This window comes from Crocodylus porosus, unplaced genomic scaffold (assembly GCF_001723895.1).
Source record: "Crocodylus porosus isolate Cpor-Errol unplaced genomic scaffold, CroPor_comp1, whole genome shotgun sequence".
NCBI lineage: Eukaryota > Metazoa > Chordata > Crocodylia > Crocodylidae > Crocodylus > Crocodylus porosus.
Genome location: NW_017728911.1, coordinates 39,184,054 through 39,201,141, shown reverse-complemented (window position 1 = coordinate 39,201,141; position 17,088 = coordinate 39,184,054). Strand labels below are relative to the sequence as shown.

The window sequence follows — 17,088 nt, the reverse complement described above, 5'->3', positions numbered from 1 at the left end:
CCAGCCTGAAACGGTCTTGCAGGAGTTTGTGACCGTTCGACCTCGTCATCCCTTGGGGCGCTCTGGTGAGCAAACGTTCCCCTAGATCCTGGTGGTCTTAACTAATACAACACAAGATAATATTATCTTGTGCCGCATTGAAATCAACTCTGTTCCACTTACGTATGTACGCTCTGACAGTTAAGTTGACTTAAAAAAGTAAAGCTGGCTTAACTTTCAGAAAGTTAGTACATGTGTACACGCCATTTGTGACAAAGGGAGGAGCAGTTGAGAATTACTTTGCCTCCCTGGTTGGGCAAATTTTGGTAGACTGCAGTAGCTCTGTTATGATTTCCTCTAGGATTTCAGGCTCTCTGGGGGAATGGCTTGATATAGTCTTCAAAGAAAGGAAGAGCCATCCCTCCACGTCACACTGGACATCCTCACAGCTTTTCACAAGATTTATAACCCTAACAAGGCTGTTAAAAAAAGAAAAAGAAAGCAAAAAAGCCAGGAATGCAGCCTGGTTCTTATTACCAGGACAAGGATGAGTGTAAATCTCTCCGCTGGACACGGAGTAGGGTTTGGATTGCAGTGAGTAGGGTGGCAATGGCAAAGACGAGAGAGAGACTTTCTAGCGTGAGCGCTGATGGTGTTTTCCAGGCAGGGACAGGCCCACGATGGCCACAAAGTCCCCCTAGCATGCCCCATGTGCTCGCTAACATTGCATAACCCCGCAAGAAGAGAACAACATTCAAAAAATTCCTCTTGGCCTCACTTTGCTTTGAGACAACATGTTGTGTAGCTCTGTCTCAGGGAGGGATGTGAAGAGAGGCAGCTGACTCTTCCCTACCCCTGAACCCTAGGGAAGTGGAGGCAGGCTTTTAACAATGGAGGGATCCTGGCAATGGAAACCATGTCCTCACGTTCTGCAGCAAGTGCCTGTTATTTCCTGGCTTTCCCGATACCAGTCTGGGCTGTTTTTGCAGGCCCTGGTTTCCTTGCCTCTGGGCTGAGACTCAAGTAGGCTGTGTGGGCTGATAAGGGTTTGTGCAATAGGGCCGTGGTGATATTATATAGCGGCAATGCTAATGAAGTCAGCAGAACTGATTTGATAAGCAGGGCTCCATGACTTTCTTGGGGAAACAGCCTCAGGACTTTCTTTACTTGTTTTTTGCACCCTTGCCACGCTATTCGCTGTGGAAATGAATGATATCCTCGCCACAGCTCTCTTCCAACCAAATTGCATGCAATCTTCTCAAATAACATCCCCTGAGAGGGTCTCCTCTTTGCTGGGAAGCTTTGTCGATGCCGGGCCTGGTTTAAATTTGCGATGAAATGCAAAAAAGTTCCGGGTACACGTTACACCTCGGCTTCAGAGGCTGCGGTTCCAGCTGCGGGACACCAGCCCCGTCCTCTCTTCGAAGAAGCCCAGAGGTGAAGCAGGCTGGGCTCTGCTGCCTGCTGTAGGAAAGGACTTGTCTGTGTTTCCAAAAGCCCTGCGGCCCCTCAGCCACTGGAGCAGGGGGCCAGGATTTGCTCTACTTTGCAAAGATATCAGACCTTCCCACAGAGGCGCTGACCTTGTCTTGGGCACCCCTTTGTTTTGCCTTCACAGTATTGAGACATGACCATAAAGGCACCTTTCTGAAGAGCAAGGTGCCCCAGGAGGAGAGCAGGGTGCTGCCTAGCTCATGGATGAAGCATCAGGACGCTCTCTGAGGAAGGCAGATTATTGCCTGTATTATACAGAGGGGAAACCTGAGGCAGAATGAAGTTAAGTGACTTGGCCAAGGCCATCTATACAGGGGAGTAGACAAAAGGACAACTGGCTCCAATCTCTATGAAAACATCTGTCTTTCCTTCCTGTGTCAGGTGCACCTCTCCCCTCAAACACCTTTCCCTTATCCCCGTCACGCAGGTAAGGGCCCAAGGCACAGACAGGCAATGTGATGTGCCCAGGGTCACACAGGAAGCCTGTTGCAGAGCTCAGGTCCCCCGAGTCCCAGCCTGCTGCCCTCACCTTAGCCGTTCTGCCCCAGGGTTTCCTTCTGTAGTAAAGTCAGAGCACCTCTCACATAAAATCAGGAGCAATAGCCCGTCAGCTTCATGGCCTTTCTGCCTCTTTGCCTCCTTGGGTTTTGAATGCCTTGCCTAGGGGAGATGGGGATGGTTTTGTTCATATACTGGGATTTCTGCCCGTGTCTTAGATGGGGAAGGGGGTTTCATGATTCATAGCGGATGCTTTTCTTTTTGACCCCGAAGGACCGCTTTGTCTCCAGCGGCGCCTTGCAGGACCTGCAGAGTTACCAGAACGCCCGGTTCGGTTCCTGCATCGCGTCTGTCCCTGACCTGAACCAGGACTCGTACAATGACGTTGTCGTTGGTGCCCCTTTGGAAGATGATCACCAAGGGGCAATATACATCTTCCACGGCTTCAAAGGAGACATCCTGAGGAAGTATAAGCAGGTACAGCCAGCTATCCCTGGGGTTTCCCTACTGCTTAGTTGGAACAGGTGCAATGTGCTCCTCCTTTCCTGGGTCCTTTATATAGCTGTTAGTATGAAATAGAAGCCCTGTGGTAACACAAGCACACGCTATTAGTTATATTATCTAAAGGTGCTTGGGATAAGTGAGGATCACACCTGAAAAGAAGGGAAAATACGGCTTCAAATTGTTTGCAGATGAAGTGTCTCCCATATTCAATCAGGGCATTGTCAGCCAAGGCTCGTGGCCATCTGTAATTCTGTGGGATGTGTCTCCAACCAGATGCAACATGACAAATGGCTGTCACAATCAGATCATATGATCGTAGAAAATTAGGGCTGGAAGGGAGCTCAGGAGGTCACATCTAGTGAAATCCAACCCCTGCTCAAAGCAGGACCAGCCCCAACTAGATTCCCCAGCCAACACTTTGTCTAGCTGGGCCTTAAAAACCTCCAAGGATGGAGATGTCACTACCACCTCTCTGGGTAACTTGTCCCAGTGCTTCACTGCCCTCCTCATGAGAAAGTTTTTCCTAATATCCAACCTCAACTTCCCTTGCTGCAACTTGAGCCCATTGCTCCTTCTGTCATCTGCCCCCACTGAGAACAGCCCAGCTCCATCAAGATCATTTGCATCCAGATCTCCAGAGCTAAGGTCAGGTACAGCTGCGCCTCCCCAAACCTGCCCATAATACTTCCCACTACAGCTAGAATGATTTATTTGGGAAGTCAACAATGTGACTTGTCAGGGAGAAGAGGTCTTCTATAAGACCACAGGTCCAAATCTCCCCTACAATCTATTAAGCACATCGTCACACATCTGCCTGTCCAGTCTTTTCTGTATTTTGAGGTCAGCTTACTGTTATCTGCAAGTAATCAATAATTAGCCAGAAAACCTGTTTCTGCAGATTCTCCCCCAGCCAAATCTAGGCACTTCTCAGGGCGACATCTCAGCCACATGAAGTCAAAGGGAGTTTTGCCATTGAATTCAACAGAGCTAGGATTTCACGTTCACTAGGCTCATAATTGTTCCATAGTGTGACTGGAAAAGAGCTTCTAAGCTGAAGCAAATGTGGGATTTTGAAAAATATGCCTAAAATGGAAACCTTAGGGTTCGATGTCTTAGGACCATATGCCTAAAATGGAAACCATAGGGTTTGATGTCTTGGGACCAATTTAGTAAACTTATAGCAGAGCCATTGCCACAAAGCAAGAGAAAAAGGTACAGCCACCCCTTCAAAGTCTTCTCAGGAAAGAGCTCTGCTACAGAAAATGTGCCATTTTACTCTAATTATGTCAAATGTCTTTTCCTATTGGCATCTGGAAGGGACTTTTTTAATAGTGAGGTGTACATCTGAGCGATCTAAAGTTCGTGATCCATTCAGTGGTCTCGATGAAATGCAACGTGAAAGAGATGTTGCTCCATGAGCACCCACTTTAATTTCAATGGGCTTGTTCAGAAACCAAGCAGGAGGGTCTGGGAGTTGGTGTGCCAGAGACGATCCCTTTACCGGCATTCAAACAGGTGAACTTAATCCATTCGTAGACTCTTTCAAGAGCTGAAGGGCCAAGCCACTGCTTCTGTATCCCACGAGTGTGCCATGACACATGCATGGGCATGCATTGTCTTGCACGCACCGCTGAATTTATGTCCCTTGTCTGTGTTCCCACCCACAAGTTCACACTCTTCCATCCTCACACCCCCTCATGCCCATGTGGAAACACACACCAGTGCTCACCTGCACTCCCCCCTGTGTTTGCCCACGTGCTCATGAGCATACTGGCAGCTGGATACTGGGCTGCTCAGACTGGCAATGCAACAGGTTTCTTTTGATGCTTTTTAGAAAATAGCAGCAGCCGACCTTGCTTCTGGCCTGATGTACTTTGGATGCAGCATCCACGGACAGCTGGATCTGAACGAAGATGGCCTCACAGACCTGGCTGTTGGCTCTCTCGGGAACGCTGTGCTATTATGGTTGGATATGCCTCACTTCTCTGTTACTGTTCTTGCACTCACGTTCGTCCTGGAAAACTATCGGTCACGGGGACAGCTGATCTTGTGTAACAGTGCTGCTCCCGGCCCAGGGGCTCTCGAGTCACAGGTCACTACTGAGACCCCCCCGCCCCACATTGCTTGTGGCTACAGGAGGTTTTGCTTTCTGCAGGGACCTGTTTGTCTAGGCTGGGTGGGAGAACGCTGCCTGCAGCACATTTCCTGTCCTCTGTTATTGGGGCAGCAAAAATTGGGGACCCTCAATGAGCCAATAAGCGATGCAAGAACTAAGGTTCAATGCAGTTGTAACCCAGGGCCAAAATCTTCCCTCGCTGAACTTCCAAATCCCACAACGATCAAGACTTAATACTGTTGCCGCAAGCTCTCATTTAGTCAATAAGTGAATACATTAAGGCAGTAGCTAATGCTGGGAAAGCACCTTGAAGACACAAGGACAGAGGCTCAGCTGGTCTCCTGAGCTGGGTCCAATGATGGCAGCTAAGCTGGGCTCATGTATTACACCAAAGGATTGACCTCAAAACTGCTAGATAATTGTATAGGGCCGGATTCCCTTCTTGCTTAGGATAACATCACACTAGTCGAAGTACCCGGGGTGCAGAAGAGAGTTAGGCCCGCGGTAGTGCTATCCCAGACTGAGCGGCGGTGTCCTTCACTCCGTGCCGCCCGCAAGGCCCCATGGGACTATGACCATTCAGCTAGGACACCAGTATGTAGCATGGTCCTTCACAGCCAGGGCTTCCTCCTTTCCCGGCTGTAGCTCACCATTAGACCCCTTAAAAGTTTTGAAGTCACCCCTTGCAGGCGTCTTCTTTCTCAGACCCCTTTTCTGGAGCATCTGGATTTATGAAGCATTGTTCCAGAGGCCGGGCACCTTTACAAAGAGGTGGCTGCAGACTTGTTGGCAGGTCACCTGTAGGTAGCTGAAGGAGTGTGGGACCTACAGAGGGTTGGGGAGGGGCTGTCCTCTAGCCTGGTTTACGCATCTGAAGGTGAGCAGCGCCCAGCGTTGCGGTACAGCTCGCGTCCCTCGTTCCCACGGCAGGTCCCGCAGTGTGGTCCAGATCAACGCCAGCATCCGGTTCGAGCCATCCAAAATCAACATCTTCAACAAGGACTGCAAGAGGAATGGCAAGGACGCCACCTGCATGTCTGCCTTCATCTGCTTCACCGCTGTCTTCCTCTCGCCTCACTTCCACGCCTTTAGCCTGGGTGAGTGAAGCCTCCCGCCCCCGTGGGGAGCAGCTTTTGTACCCACCCGGGGAGAAACAGGTCCGTGTCAGTCCTGGGGATGCAAAGAGGGGGCTGAGCTGGGAGCTGGCTTGGCTGTGAGGACAGCACTATGCCCACACACGGGCTCACCTGGCCTGCCCAGTTCTCTGCCCCTGCCCCAGCCCTGGGCAGCTTGCAACAGTGGAGATGGGGTGTCAGGTGCTCATCCCACAGGTCCCCAGTGCAGAAGCCCCAGAGGTGCAAAACTAACCGGTGCGTTTTCCCTGCACTACTTCTGGTTGGGGAGTTCAAGGGCACACACCAGGGTGGGGCGTCCCAGTGCAGAGCCTGATGCTGGCACTGGGTGGCACCAATATAGCCACAGTCCACACAACCCCATATCCGTGCGCACTGAGGGCAGCCTGGCCAGCTGTCAGGATCAAGGAGGACGCAGAAAATGGAGCCATGGCTCAATCTCTGTGCAAAACCGTGTGATTTTTGTTAAAGACAGCTCCCATCCTGCCCGGCGCTGCGGTTCTTGGGTTGTGACGCGGAGGGCGAGCTTGGACTAATTCCTTATGAGCTGGCCTCACCTCCACAGTCTTTATCCTGGGCTGAGGGCAGGGCCTCACAGATAAGTACCCAGGAGAGGGTAGGGATTTACCCTCCCTACCCTACAGTCAGCTATTCCACTGTAACTGCCCGCCTGTACGCACGCTCTTATCCCACGATAAGTGAGAGAAAACCTGCAGTCATTTCCACTTCATGCAAAAGAGAGTCCACGTTCCTGGATGACTGTTACTCCATGGAAATGGGTCATTTCAGCTCCCTGATTAAATGCAGTGCAGGATGTTTAAGTATTTATCTGCTATAGACTCATGTGATGAGCAGTAATGGCGCTGAAGACATCTTCGCTGCGGCGCCTGTCACCCCAATAAGAGATTGTTCCTCTTCCTAAATAGGATTGCAAAGGAAAGAGAGCTAAGCCATCATAGCTTGGCTTTCCTTTATCTCAGGATAAGACCATGCACCTGGGCTCTCACTGCAGAGGAGCTGAAGCCTAAGGTGTATGCAGCGGCCAGTTCATGCGTCCCTGCCGCCAGAAGCAAGAAAACAGTTGCTCATTTGGAGTTGCTTTGGGCTGATCATAGTGTTTGCTCTCACAACCTGGCTAGTCCTATGTTCTGGGCCATCCCAGTTAGTTTGCAAAGGGAGTCAGCACCAAAAATTTGCTATTGGAGCAGCACAGAGAATCAGCTGCTCTCAGGCTTTGACTGCCTGGCACAGCTGGGCCCCACGTGCCAGCACATTGGGTTAAGGCCATAAATAGGCTTCACAGTCCAGTTGGTCCTGCTTGGGTTTTAAAGCGCCGCACATTGCTGTGACCTGAAGCCTACACACCGGATGCTGCGACTCAGAGCAGAGAGGAAACGCGAGCAGCGCAGACTTCAACCCACCCAAAATCTACAGCAGCTTGCGTTATGGAAGTAATCGTGTCGCCGTTGAAGGCAGTGGTAAAATTCCCAGGGAGGCCGGGATTTCAGGCCACAGCGATCATCGCTGATATTTTATTTGCAACCTGTCCTGACACCTCAAGAGTTCACAGAACAAGCAGTTACGTGAGGTTTTGGAAGTGACAGCAGAACGAAGAAGGTTATAGCGGATTTTGAACGAATGTGTGTGTTTGCATCTGGTTTCGCCGTGCCTAGCGGTGCATTTCTGGTCACTTTGTTGTTGCTGGGTTTTGTTTTGTTTTGTTTTTACAACAGTGTTTAGGAAGAAAAATTCTCTCTCGTTAACATCTTCAAGAAACAACAGGCCCTGGTAAAGAGGCCTTGGAGCCATGCAGTCCAGCAGACACGCGTCTGTCAGGCAGATATTTAAACATCCTGTAGATTATTTTCTGAGTATCCTGAAACGACCTGCTTTCTGGGGTATTTTTCAACCAGGAACGTGGATACTTAACAAAAATGTCTGGTTGGTATTCAAGAAGCCTGACCTCATCCTTTCTAATCCTTACAGTCTACTGTGAATACAGACACGCTCAGATCCATTACCTTCCCCATTTGGGGGCAATAAACTATTCTGGAAACTTCATATCTTCCAGACGTGCTCTTAGCACTTGGCTTTCTCGCAGCCTGGGGGGCACATCACCAGTCCTCCCAGTGCAGATAAAGCCAGGCTGGACGCAGGCCACCGCCTCGACTGCTTTTGCACGGTCCAAACGGGCTGTGGAGGGTACCTGGAGGCCAGGTGGTGGTTGTGCCTCCTGCCACACTGGCCCACCCCTCCACTTTCCTTTTTTTCAATGAGGTTTGCAGTATTTTTGCAGCTGTTTGGTGATCTGTGCTGCAATCACGCCCAGGAGGCCAGCTCGCAGGCCAAACTCCGCCGTGCACGGTGCGGTACAAACACCAAACAGGAAGCGTGAAGGGGCGGGACACCCAGAGACTCGGTGCTGGTGTCCGTGCATCCTTCATCAGCCGCTCCCCTCTGAGCTCATCAAGGTTATTGGTATCTTTGTAGCCAAGCAAGGATGGGCTGTTGGTAGAAGCCGGCCGGAAAGCAAGAGCTAGCGCAAAATACAGCTTGTCGGGTTGTGGGCTCAGTTCACCGAGCCAGGCACGACTTTAATAAGGAAGTTTCTGTCTTCATGCCAACAGCACCCCAACAGCCGTGAGACTGCTCTTCCAGCTCTCTGCAACTCCATGCATCCCATATAAATATGCAGTCCTCACGCTCTGCTCAGTGCGTGCATCACCTGGAGCGTATAAGACTTGCATACTGTGATACACACCAGTGTCCATTTTTTCTAGGTGCAAGAGTAGCTGGCATCTGGGAAATCCCTTGTACGCTAGGCTGGGACTACATCAGAGAGAAACAACTTCTCTTCCTGATGGTTCAGGCTACCTACAGCCCACCCCGAGATTTAATTATGGAGGATTCGTGGCTCCAGGGAGCATTCATGAGTCCCAATTCTGGAATTTGTCTCCTTTGTAGCTGCCAGAGCCTAATCCTGTGTAAGCCTCATCTGTGCACTCCTCTTTGGCTGCTTAGGCATGGTAAGGAGAGCATTTGTGCTTCCTCTGGAGTCTACTTGTGACCTTATCCAGGAGTTAATTGTAATGAATTTCTGCTCCATTGCATCTGAGCTTAGAGGCTCTGGTACGATATTACTTCATAATGCAAGCAGGGAGGTTGTTTAGCAGCGGCTTGTCATCTGAAAAAAGTTAACCGTGTCAAAGAGTCCAGGGCTGAGCATCTTTCTCTCTTTTTTTCCCCCCAGCAATAAAATATAACGCCACCATTGATGAAAGACGGTACACGCCGCGGGCTCACCTGGACGAGAACAGCGACAGGCACACGCACAAGAGGGTCACGCTGTTGGCGGGACGGGAGCACTGTGACAAGCTGAACTTCCATGTGCTGGTAAGTGGAAGTGGCCCTGACCCTGGGGGCCCCGTCCCAAAGAGAAGCACCCCTGGAAGCGGGCAGGGAGGCAAGGGGAAGTGACCCCAGGGCAGCCCATGACTTGTGAGGATGGGCCCCTATTACTCAGACCTCAAAAATGTCTTCTGACGTCCTTGCCCAAACTCCAGGCACTTGTCACAGCCCCTTGCATGGGTGGCTGTGGCCAGTTACGGCTCCTGAGGATTACAGACCAGCCAGGAAAGAAGCATTTGATGCACAAACCTGACCAAACTAAACACACACAGATGGGACAGAGGAGAAAAACCTGGATGATAACCTCCATGCTTTGGGGAGGTTTCAGTCCTGGTCTGGTGGGAGCTTCCCTGACCCCTGCCTCACACTCCTCACATCTGAATGCACGGCTGAGATGAGGAACGAGGAGCCTCTAATTGCAGAGAGAGCACTCTCCGGGATTGCAGTGGGGGCCAGGCGTACAAACTACACGTGCACAGCCCTGTTCAGCGTGTCTCCTTTCCTCCCGGCCCATCAGGACCACAGCGATGGCTGTCATTTCTGACATTACAGCCCCAGGGAACCTGGGGTGGAGGAAACAGCACTTCCTTCCGGGATAATCAACTCTTCAGGAGGAAGCGATCTGCTTTCCTAGCACCCCCATGCCCTCATAGATGCACGTGCACCAACAGATGTGCATGTCGGGCTATTTGCGGAGCCGACGTGCAACGCACCGTTAAGGTGCTGTGTGTGCTGCTTCAGGCCTTCAAGTCAAATTCTTTAGCTGTAAGCTGAAAGAAGATGGTTGTAAAGCGTTATTTCACTAGGCATGCCCATCGTTTTAACGGTGCATTCCCTCCACCTCTAGGACACAGCAGACTATGTGAAGCCGGTGGCGTTTTCAGTGGAATATGACCTGGAGGATCCCAGCCATGGCCCCGTGCTGGATGACGGCTGGCCAACCTCCCTGAAAGTCTCTGTACGTAACAGGAGTTAGACTCCGAGGAAAGCGCTGTGCCTAGGATAGGCCGAGGCAAAACAAGTCATGGCTTGCACTAGTGATCCGTGGCACCGTTCAGCCAAGGGATGCGGGGGGGGGGATAAATAGCACCATCTGATAACGAAGCAGAGGACAGAGAAGACATCCCTGCTCTTCTCCCCGGAGCTCAACACCGAGAGAAGCATCGTTTGAAATACAGTAAGGGGCCCGGGCTGTGGTCCACCACTTTTCCTCTGCTGTGCTTGCAACTGTAGAGTACATGGCAGCTGGGAAATCCTCCTGTGCACATGGCGAGTGTAAAGTTGGTGGGAACGATCCCATCGCCCCGTGCTGGAAAGCAGGCCTGGGAGGCAGGGCAATGGCAGCACAGGGTGGGACAGGCCTGGGGCCTATTTCCAGCTCCCCAAGAGACTGCATGTCAGTGGCATAAGGTAAGGCAGCCCCTGAAGGACTTGGATGGGCAATCAGCCCCAGGGGGTGCAGCACCCCAAAACCATCTTTATGCCTGCACCAGGTCTGAGCCAGCCAGGAGCCCAGCTCAGGAGAGGAGCCTTCTCATACTTGCATATCACCCATGAGGTTGCTGGCTGTGGGGCTGCTGGCGTGTGAGGCATGCATTTCAGTGAGGAGTGCAAGCAGCTGCCTTTCCAACTTGTAGGCCAGCTAAATCCAAGGGGCATCGATTGCATAAGCAACAGCTTACTTCAACAGATGCTGTGAAGGGAAATTTGAGCAGGGGCTTGGACTAGATGTGACCTCCTGAGATCTCTTCCAGCCCTCATTTTCTACGAGTCTATGACATTCCCTTCCCTCGCACAGGGCAATTTCCCATAGCATCTGTTGAAGCGAGCTGTTGCTCATGAAAGCTGATGCATCTTGGCTTTAGCGAGTCTCTAAGGTGCAGCTCTGCCCTGCTTTCTGCAGGAGGGCTGCTGTTTTCAGATCCAGACGCCCGGGCAATTTCTGATGGTTGCGCTATTCTTCGCTTCCTGTCCCAGGCTCACTTCCCTGACACTGAGCTGCCGTGGCATATTGCTGCCGTCTCCTAAATAGTCACCACGTTCTCCAGGGACGTTGCTTCTGTGGGGAATGAAGCGAGCCCTGATGTGCAGCTTGGGTATTGATATGAGTGGGTGAAGCACTGTCTGGTCTCTCAGGGTAAAGAGAGACCGGCATGACTAACGCTAAATGGAGACAGGGAGTTAGGCATGTTAGTCTGAAGGCAGGCAGGATGCACCTTCCGGACTAACTGAATCAGAAATGCATAAGATTTCATGAGCAAAACGTTCATCAGATCACAGAAGCTGTTGATCACACAAGCTCGTGCATCTCTGGATCAGTTAGTCTATAAGGTTCATCTCAAAACTGCCTTCTTTCTCTAAACATTTTAGGTCAGATCCATGCCTGGTTTAAACTAGCACAACTCTATTCAAACAATGACAGAGCTTTACTGGCTGTTCTCCGGCAGATTTCTGAGGACCCTCACGGCCGTGTAGAAATAAAGCATAAAGTCCTCACAGTTGGTTTATGATCTGTACTAATGCATGGAGACATCTGTGCTTTGCAGGGGAATTAAAAATGCAAAGCAGAAGCCAGCCGAATGATAACCTTGGTCGGCTTGCTTCCCCCTCAGTGCAGCACGCTGCACCTTTCGCTTCCACCCAGGGAGACGAGCCAGGGGATGTCTTTCCTGTTAGCCTGCATTGCATATTATTGATGTGGTACTTTTGGCATTCTTTATTTGTACGGTGGGGTTTTTGAACCATTTAAGCCCTGGGTTTTGCTTGGCTGATGCTGGCAGAGCCCGTGCGAAGTCCGCTCTGCAGGCATCAGGCAAAGACAGGTTTTATTTCAACGTTTCTTGTCTTTCCCCCTCAAGGTGCCTTTCTGGAACGGATGCAATGAGGATGAGCACTGCGTCCCCGACCTCTTCCTTGATGCCAGAACTGATATCCCGAGTGCCATGTGAGTAGATGGCCCAGTGAGAAATGCCCCATTCCCCACCCGGAACGGGGCAGATATCTGACCTCAGCACGTGGCCAGGTTTCTTCCTGCCAGAGGGATTTGTCCTGAACCCTGGAAGTGTCCTTGCTTCGTCTTTTCTTCCTTTGCACTGGGGTTAATCATCTCTTACCCGTGACTAAGCAAGAGAGCGCATCCGCGGGGTGTTTACAAATGACGAGCTCAATCGTAATGCAGAGCCTGCCTGCATCTGGATAACCGCAAAGCTCTGGTTAGCACGTGCATCACATTTTCTGTTGGTTTCATAAGGGTTTGTCAAAACTGATGAGCTTTTGTTTCTCGGGGTTGCTGGGCTGCTCTTTATGACAGATTTCAGACGCGTAGCACCTCTGTGTCCGGCGATGCATTCATTTGGGTTCCCTTTGCAAGCTCCGACCACATTGCTGCGGGCTTGCCGCGTATCTAATGCAGACAAGCTAGTGACCCGCAGAGGCGGGTCTCCAGCCTTAGCACCAAGAGCTGAGAAAGTCAGCTCCTCTGCCTGTTTCTCCAAATAAAGTGGCTTAAAATGCAGCCAGCTGGAGGATGCCTGGAAATCTGCTGGTCGCTAGAAGTCTGCTTTCTGACAGTAAGTCATGCCCTGTTGCTTTTATAATCCCCGGGCCCTGCTTTGAGGTCTGTATAAACCAGTCTCCCACCCCTAGCAGTCCCAGCCCCACCTGCTTGAGAAGAAGGCGGAAGAAATGCGGGACGCTCTTCCCCCGTGGCAGGTCTCATCGCAACCACTGTCAGCGAGATGCTGGCGAAGCCATCAAGTAGGATGTTCGAGCTCCTTTCCAGGGCTTATTGTCACTACGTGGAAATCGGGCTATTTTCCAGTTCCTCCCTGCCAAGCTCTCGGCCTTAACGACATCCTGTGGCAATTCTGCTTCTGCGCCTTTGCACGCTTCATTCATTTTCGCTTTTCCCCTTTACTTATCGTCTTTGGTTTGACTGAAATGCTTCCTGGCAAAAGCCGGGAGATTCCCATCGTTTTCCCCTCCTCTGCCCGCTGCCTTCGTTCCAGAGCTGTGGGCTTCCCCTCCAGCAGACAGTGCCTTTCTGGGCACAATACTGGGACTTGTTGGTGACTGGTACGATAAACCTTGCGTTTGGTACCAGGAAGATGGACCCCAAGGAAACCAAGCAGTAAATAAAAGGGAGAAAGCCAGCGTTACCCACTGGGCAACTGGGGGCTTGACGTGCCCCGCAGCAGATGTCTTGTTTTCTGTGAGCACTTCCAAATACTTCATACTAAAAGCTACGGGAGAGTAAGAGCCCCCTCCAGGGCCAGCTGAAATCAGTGTCTGCACTGGGTTGGGATCAGGCCGGGAGGCTGGATCCACGCTCCCTGAGTTTATTTTTGGTTCCTGTAATCTAATCCTCATGGCTCTGCGATTCCAAGTCACGTTTCAGCCTAAAAGAGCCCTTGTGCTTGAAAGGATTTGAAATGCTTGTACAGCATCCCGGCGCTGCAGGGAGCATTTCCATCCGTCCCCTAACACAGCTGGGCCTTTGGGTTGAAACCCAGGCTCGGCGCTTGGTAGGGGAGCAAGCTATAGCCTGGTTTGCTATAAGCTCCAGCCCACCCCCAGCCCTCCAAGGTAGACTTTTCCCACTCCAGCAAAAGCAGGCGTCCTCCTTTCCTCTGACTCCTTCCCCATCGGTGCGGCATTGGAAGCAAAGCCGTGCCCAGCTGTGACACCGCTCCGATTTTCTTCTGCTTTGCTGTGCGTGCCCGGCTGTGTGGCCTGGCTGCAGTCACAAAATCCCAGGTCTACTGGGATTAGGAAACATGTGCTCGGATGCTGAACGTGCGCGCCAGCTTTCTAGGAACCCGTGCACCGGATCAGGGGCAATGGCTCGCGGGAGAGTTGGCCGTGGTTGCACGGGGCGTAAACCCATGCAGGATATTCCCAGATAAAGTTGTGTCGTGGCCTCAAAGCAGTGGTCCCCAACTGCAAACACAGTCCCTGAGCCCTCTTGAGCTGAAGAAGAGGTGGGGGGTGACCTTAATCACAGTCTTTATGGCTGTATGGCAATTGCCCACGCTCAGTGTTTTGGCCCCACTCACCCTAGTATGAGCATGGTCATTGAGATGGATGCTGGTGTGCACCGAGTGTCCATTGACAACAGTGGAGGCTGAATCAGGCCCTAAAGAGAAATATATACAGTGATTGTTTGGGCCAAGAAAAGCAAGCAAAATAAATCTCTGTTGCTAAACACTGTTGTGGTCACTCGACCAGCGGCGTGCAAGCCCAGCTCCAGCTCGCTCCCTTTTCCCCTTCCTTGCCTTTCTGTTTTTATTTTACAAAATAGAAGCGATGCATGCATGGAAAAGGCTGCAAAGAGGGTATTTTGCTTGCTGCCATAACAGAGCCCAGCCCCTTCTCTGGTGGGACTCTTGCTATCAACAAACTTAGACTAGGGAGAGGATTTGGGGCAACGACACTGAAGCTAAGCATCACATTTACCTTATACTGTATTGTCATGCCTACGGCGTGCTCCAAATAAATATATGCTTTGTTTTTGAAAAGCAGAACGAAGAAAGAAAAGGTTTTTTTCCTTTTGAGTCTCCACCGGTAGGAGGGTTGATGGGGGCAGAAAGTGGTAACACCCAGCAGCCAGCTTTATTCTTGTTTTCCCTTGATAGAGGTTTAAGCAACAGAAACTGCTCTTGTCATATTTCCTCAATTATAATGCCCCCCCACCCCCTGCAGTTTCCAGCAGCTGATTTTCAGGGAGGATGTGTGCGTCATACACAGGGAAATACGGTATTCTGATATCAGACCTCTTTCTTCCTCTTCAGTGCTGTTTTATTAGGAGATAATAGGGAGACCAGGCAGGATTACCTGACAATCGCAGCAAAACAGCTTGCATCCAGTCTGTATTAGAAACATACAGCTCCTTTCCTTGCAGACCAGCCTGGGACTTGACAGGGACTCCAGGCAGAGATTTACTTGCACTATCATGGACACCAAGAGACGTGTATTTCTTGCTCTCTTTATCTTGGTGATAAGGAGAACTATCAGGTTGGTAAGCCAGTAGGTCCAGATGTTCAAACGCAGCCTCTGATTTCTCTGCCTGCCAAACATTCCCACAAGCAGCCTCCCATACAAAACAGGACGTTGGTGGCAAATGGCACGGCAGAGTCACAATCGTTCAGGGCCCTTCGGTTCTGTAGCTGGAGGGGGCATTTTTGAGCCGATGACCTACATGACCTATGGAAACACGGAGCTGCAGCAGATTAGATGTCAAAGCATGTGAGTGAGCAGTAGGACTGCTATAAGCAGGACCACACATACCAGAGAAGTGAGACGACCTGGGAAAACCCAGGTCACTATAAAACCAACAGATAACCATCCTAAGAGGGACAAAAACAAGGCCAGGAAAACGTCGTGAGAGGAGTAAGAGACATGCCACGACCAAGGCAGCCCAAGGGGAGAAGGGGGTGCAGATCACCCATAAAACAGCAAGCAAAAGTGAGAGCTGTGGACCCTCACCACACCCGCCAAGAAGAACTGCAAATCCCAGAGACACCCGAACGCCTGGCCAGCTGCAGGAAGATGCTCCGTCCTCAGGTCGACCTAAGACTTGTGCAAAGTTTCTGTTGTGTCTTAACTTGGGGAAGGTTTCTGCTGGTCCTTTGTCTTATGCTTAAATTGTAGAAGAAATGCACTCTTCAAAGAAGGGACTATTTATGCCCAAGCCACTTTCATGACTTCAGTGCCACCACCTAGATGCTTCCTCAGCCGCAAAAGAAAGAGGGGGGAAAGTGTGCAAGGCAACCTAGTGGCAGATGATGCAGAAAAGCCTGAAGGGCTCGATGCCTTTTTCACCTCCATCGGCACAGGCAAGGTCGACTCCCAGACTCGTGCACCAGGCACAAGAAGGTGAGCAGCCAAGTGGTGAAAGGACAGGTTAAGGACTTGAAAAGCTGGATGTGTACAAGTCGGTGGGACCAGACCCAATGCCCGAGGGTGCTGAGAGAGTCGACCGCTGTGATTGTGGCGCTGCTGGCCATTATTGCCAAAACTCATGGTGACTGGGAGAAGTCCCAGACAATCAGAAAAGGGCAAATATAGTGCCCATCTTTACAAAAGGGAAGAAGGAGGATCTGGAGAACTCCAGACTGGTCGACCTCATCTCAGTCCCTGGAAAAATCATGGAGCAGGTCCTCAAGGCATCCATGTCTGAGCACTTGAAGGAGAAGATGATGAGGAGCAGTCAGCATGGATCCACCAAGTTCAAGCCGCACCTGACCAACCTGATTGCCTTCTGCAATGAGATGACTGGCGCTGTGATTGAGGGGAGAGCAGGCGGTGTGATATACCTTGACTTTAGCAAGGCTTTTGATATGGTCTCCCACAACTTTCTTACAAGCAAGCTAAGGAAGTATGGGTTGGATGGATGGACTGTAAGATGGATAGAAAATTGGCTGGATTGTTGGACTCAGAGAGCAGTAATCAATGGCTGGATGTCTAGTTGGCAGCCAGTATTGAGTGGAGTGCCCCAGGGGTCGGTCCTGGAGCCGGTTTTGTTCAATATCTTCATCAGCGACCTGGACGATGGGATATTGTGCACCTTCAGCAAGTGTGTGGATGACACCAAACTGGGGGGAGTAGTAGATATGCTGGAGGGTAGGGCTAGGATTCAGAGTGACCTTGATATATTAGAGGACTGGGCCAAAAGAAATCTCATGAGGTTCAACAAGGACAAGTGCAAAGTCCTGCACTTTGGCTGGAGCACTCTCATACACTGGTACAGGGCAGGGACTGACTGGCTGGGCAGCAGCTCTGCAGCCAAGGACCTGTGGGGGACAGTGGACAAGAAGCTGGAGATGAGCTAGCAGTTTGCCCTTGTTGCTGAGAAGGCGAGCGGCGTCCTGGGCTGCATCGGGAGGAGCGTTGCCAGCAGATCGAGGCAGTGATTCTCCCCTCTATTCAGCACCGGGGAGGCCACATCTGGAGTCCCAT

At 51.1% G+C, this 17,088-nt stretch overlaps 1 protein-coding gene across 2 annotated transcripts in view; it reads left to right on the top strand.

Moving 5' to 3' along the window:
- The window catches only part of ITGA11 (integrin subunit alpha 11), a 152,524-nt gene that overhangs the window by 99,612 nt on the left and 35,824 nt on the right, over nt 1-17,088 (top strand). For both annotated transcript variants that reach the window (XM_019533872.1, XM_019533871.1), the window contains exons 14-19: nt 2,245-2,448; nt 4,310-4,440; nt 5,522-5,688; nt 8,975-9,117; nt 9,980-10,090; nt 11,991-12,076. In XM_019533872.1, coding sequence (XP_019389417.1) covers nt 2,245-2,448; nt 4,310-4,440; nt 5,522-5,688; nt 8,975-9,117; nt 9,980-10,090; nt 11,991-12,076 — 842 coding nt within the window. The remainder of the gene's footprint in view (nt 1-2,244; nt 2,449-4,309; nt 4,441-5,521; nt 5,689-8,974; nt 9,118-9,979; nt 10,091-11,990; nt 12,077-17,088) is intronic.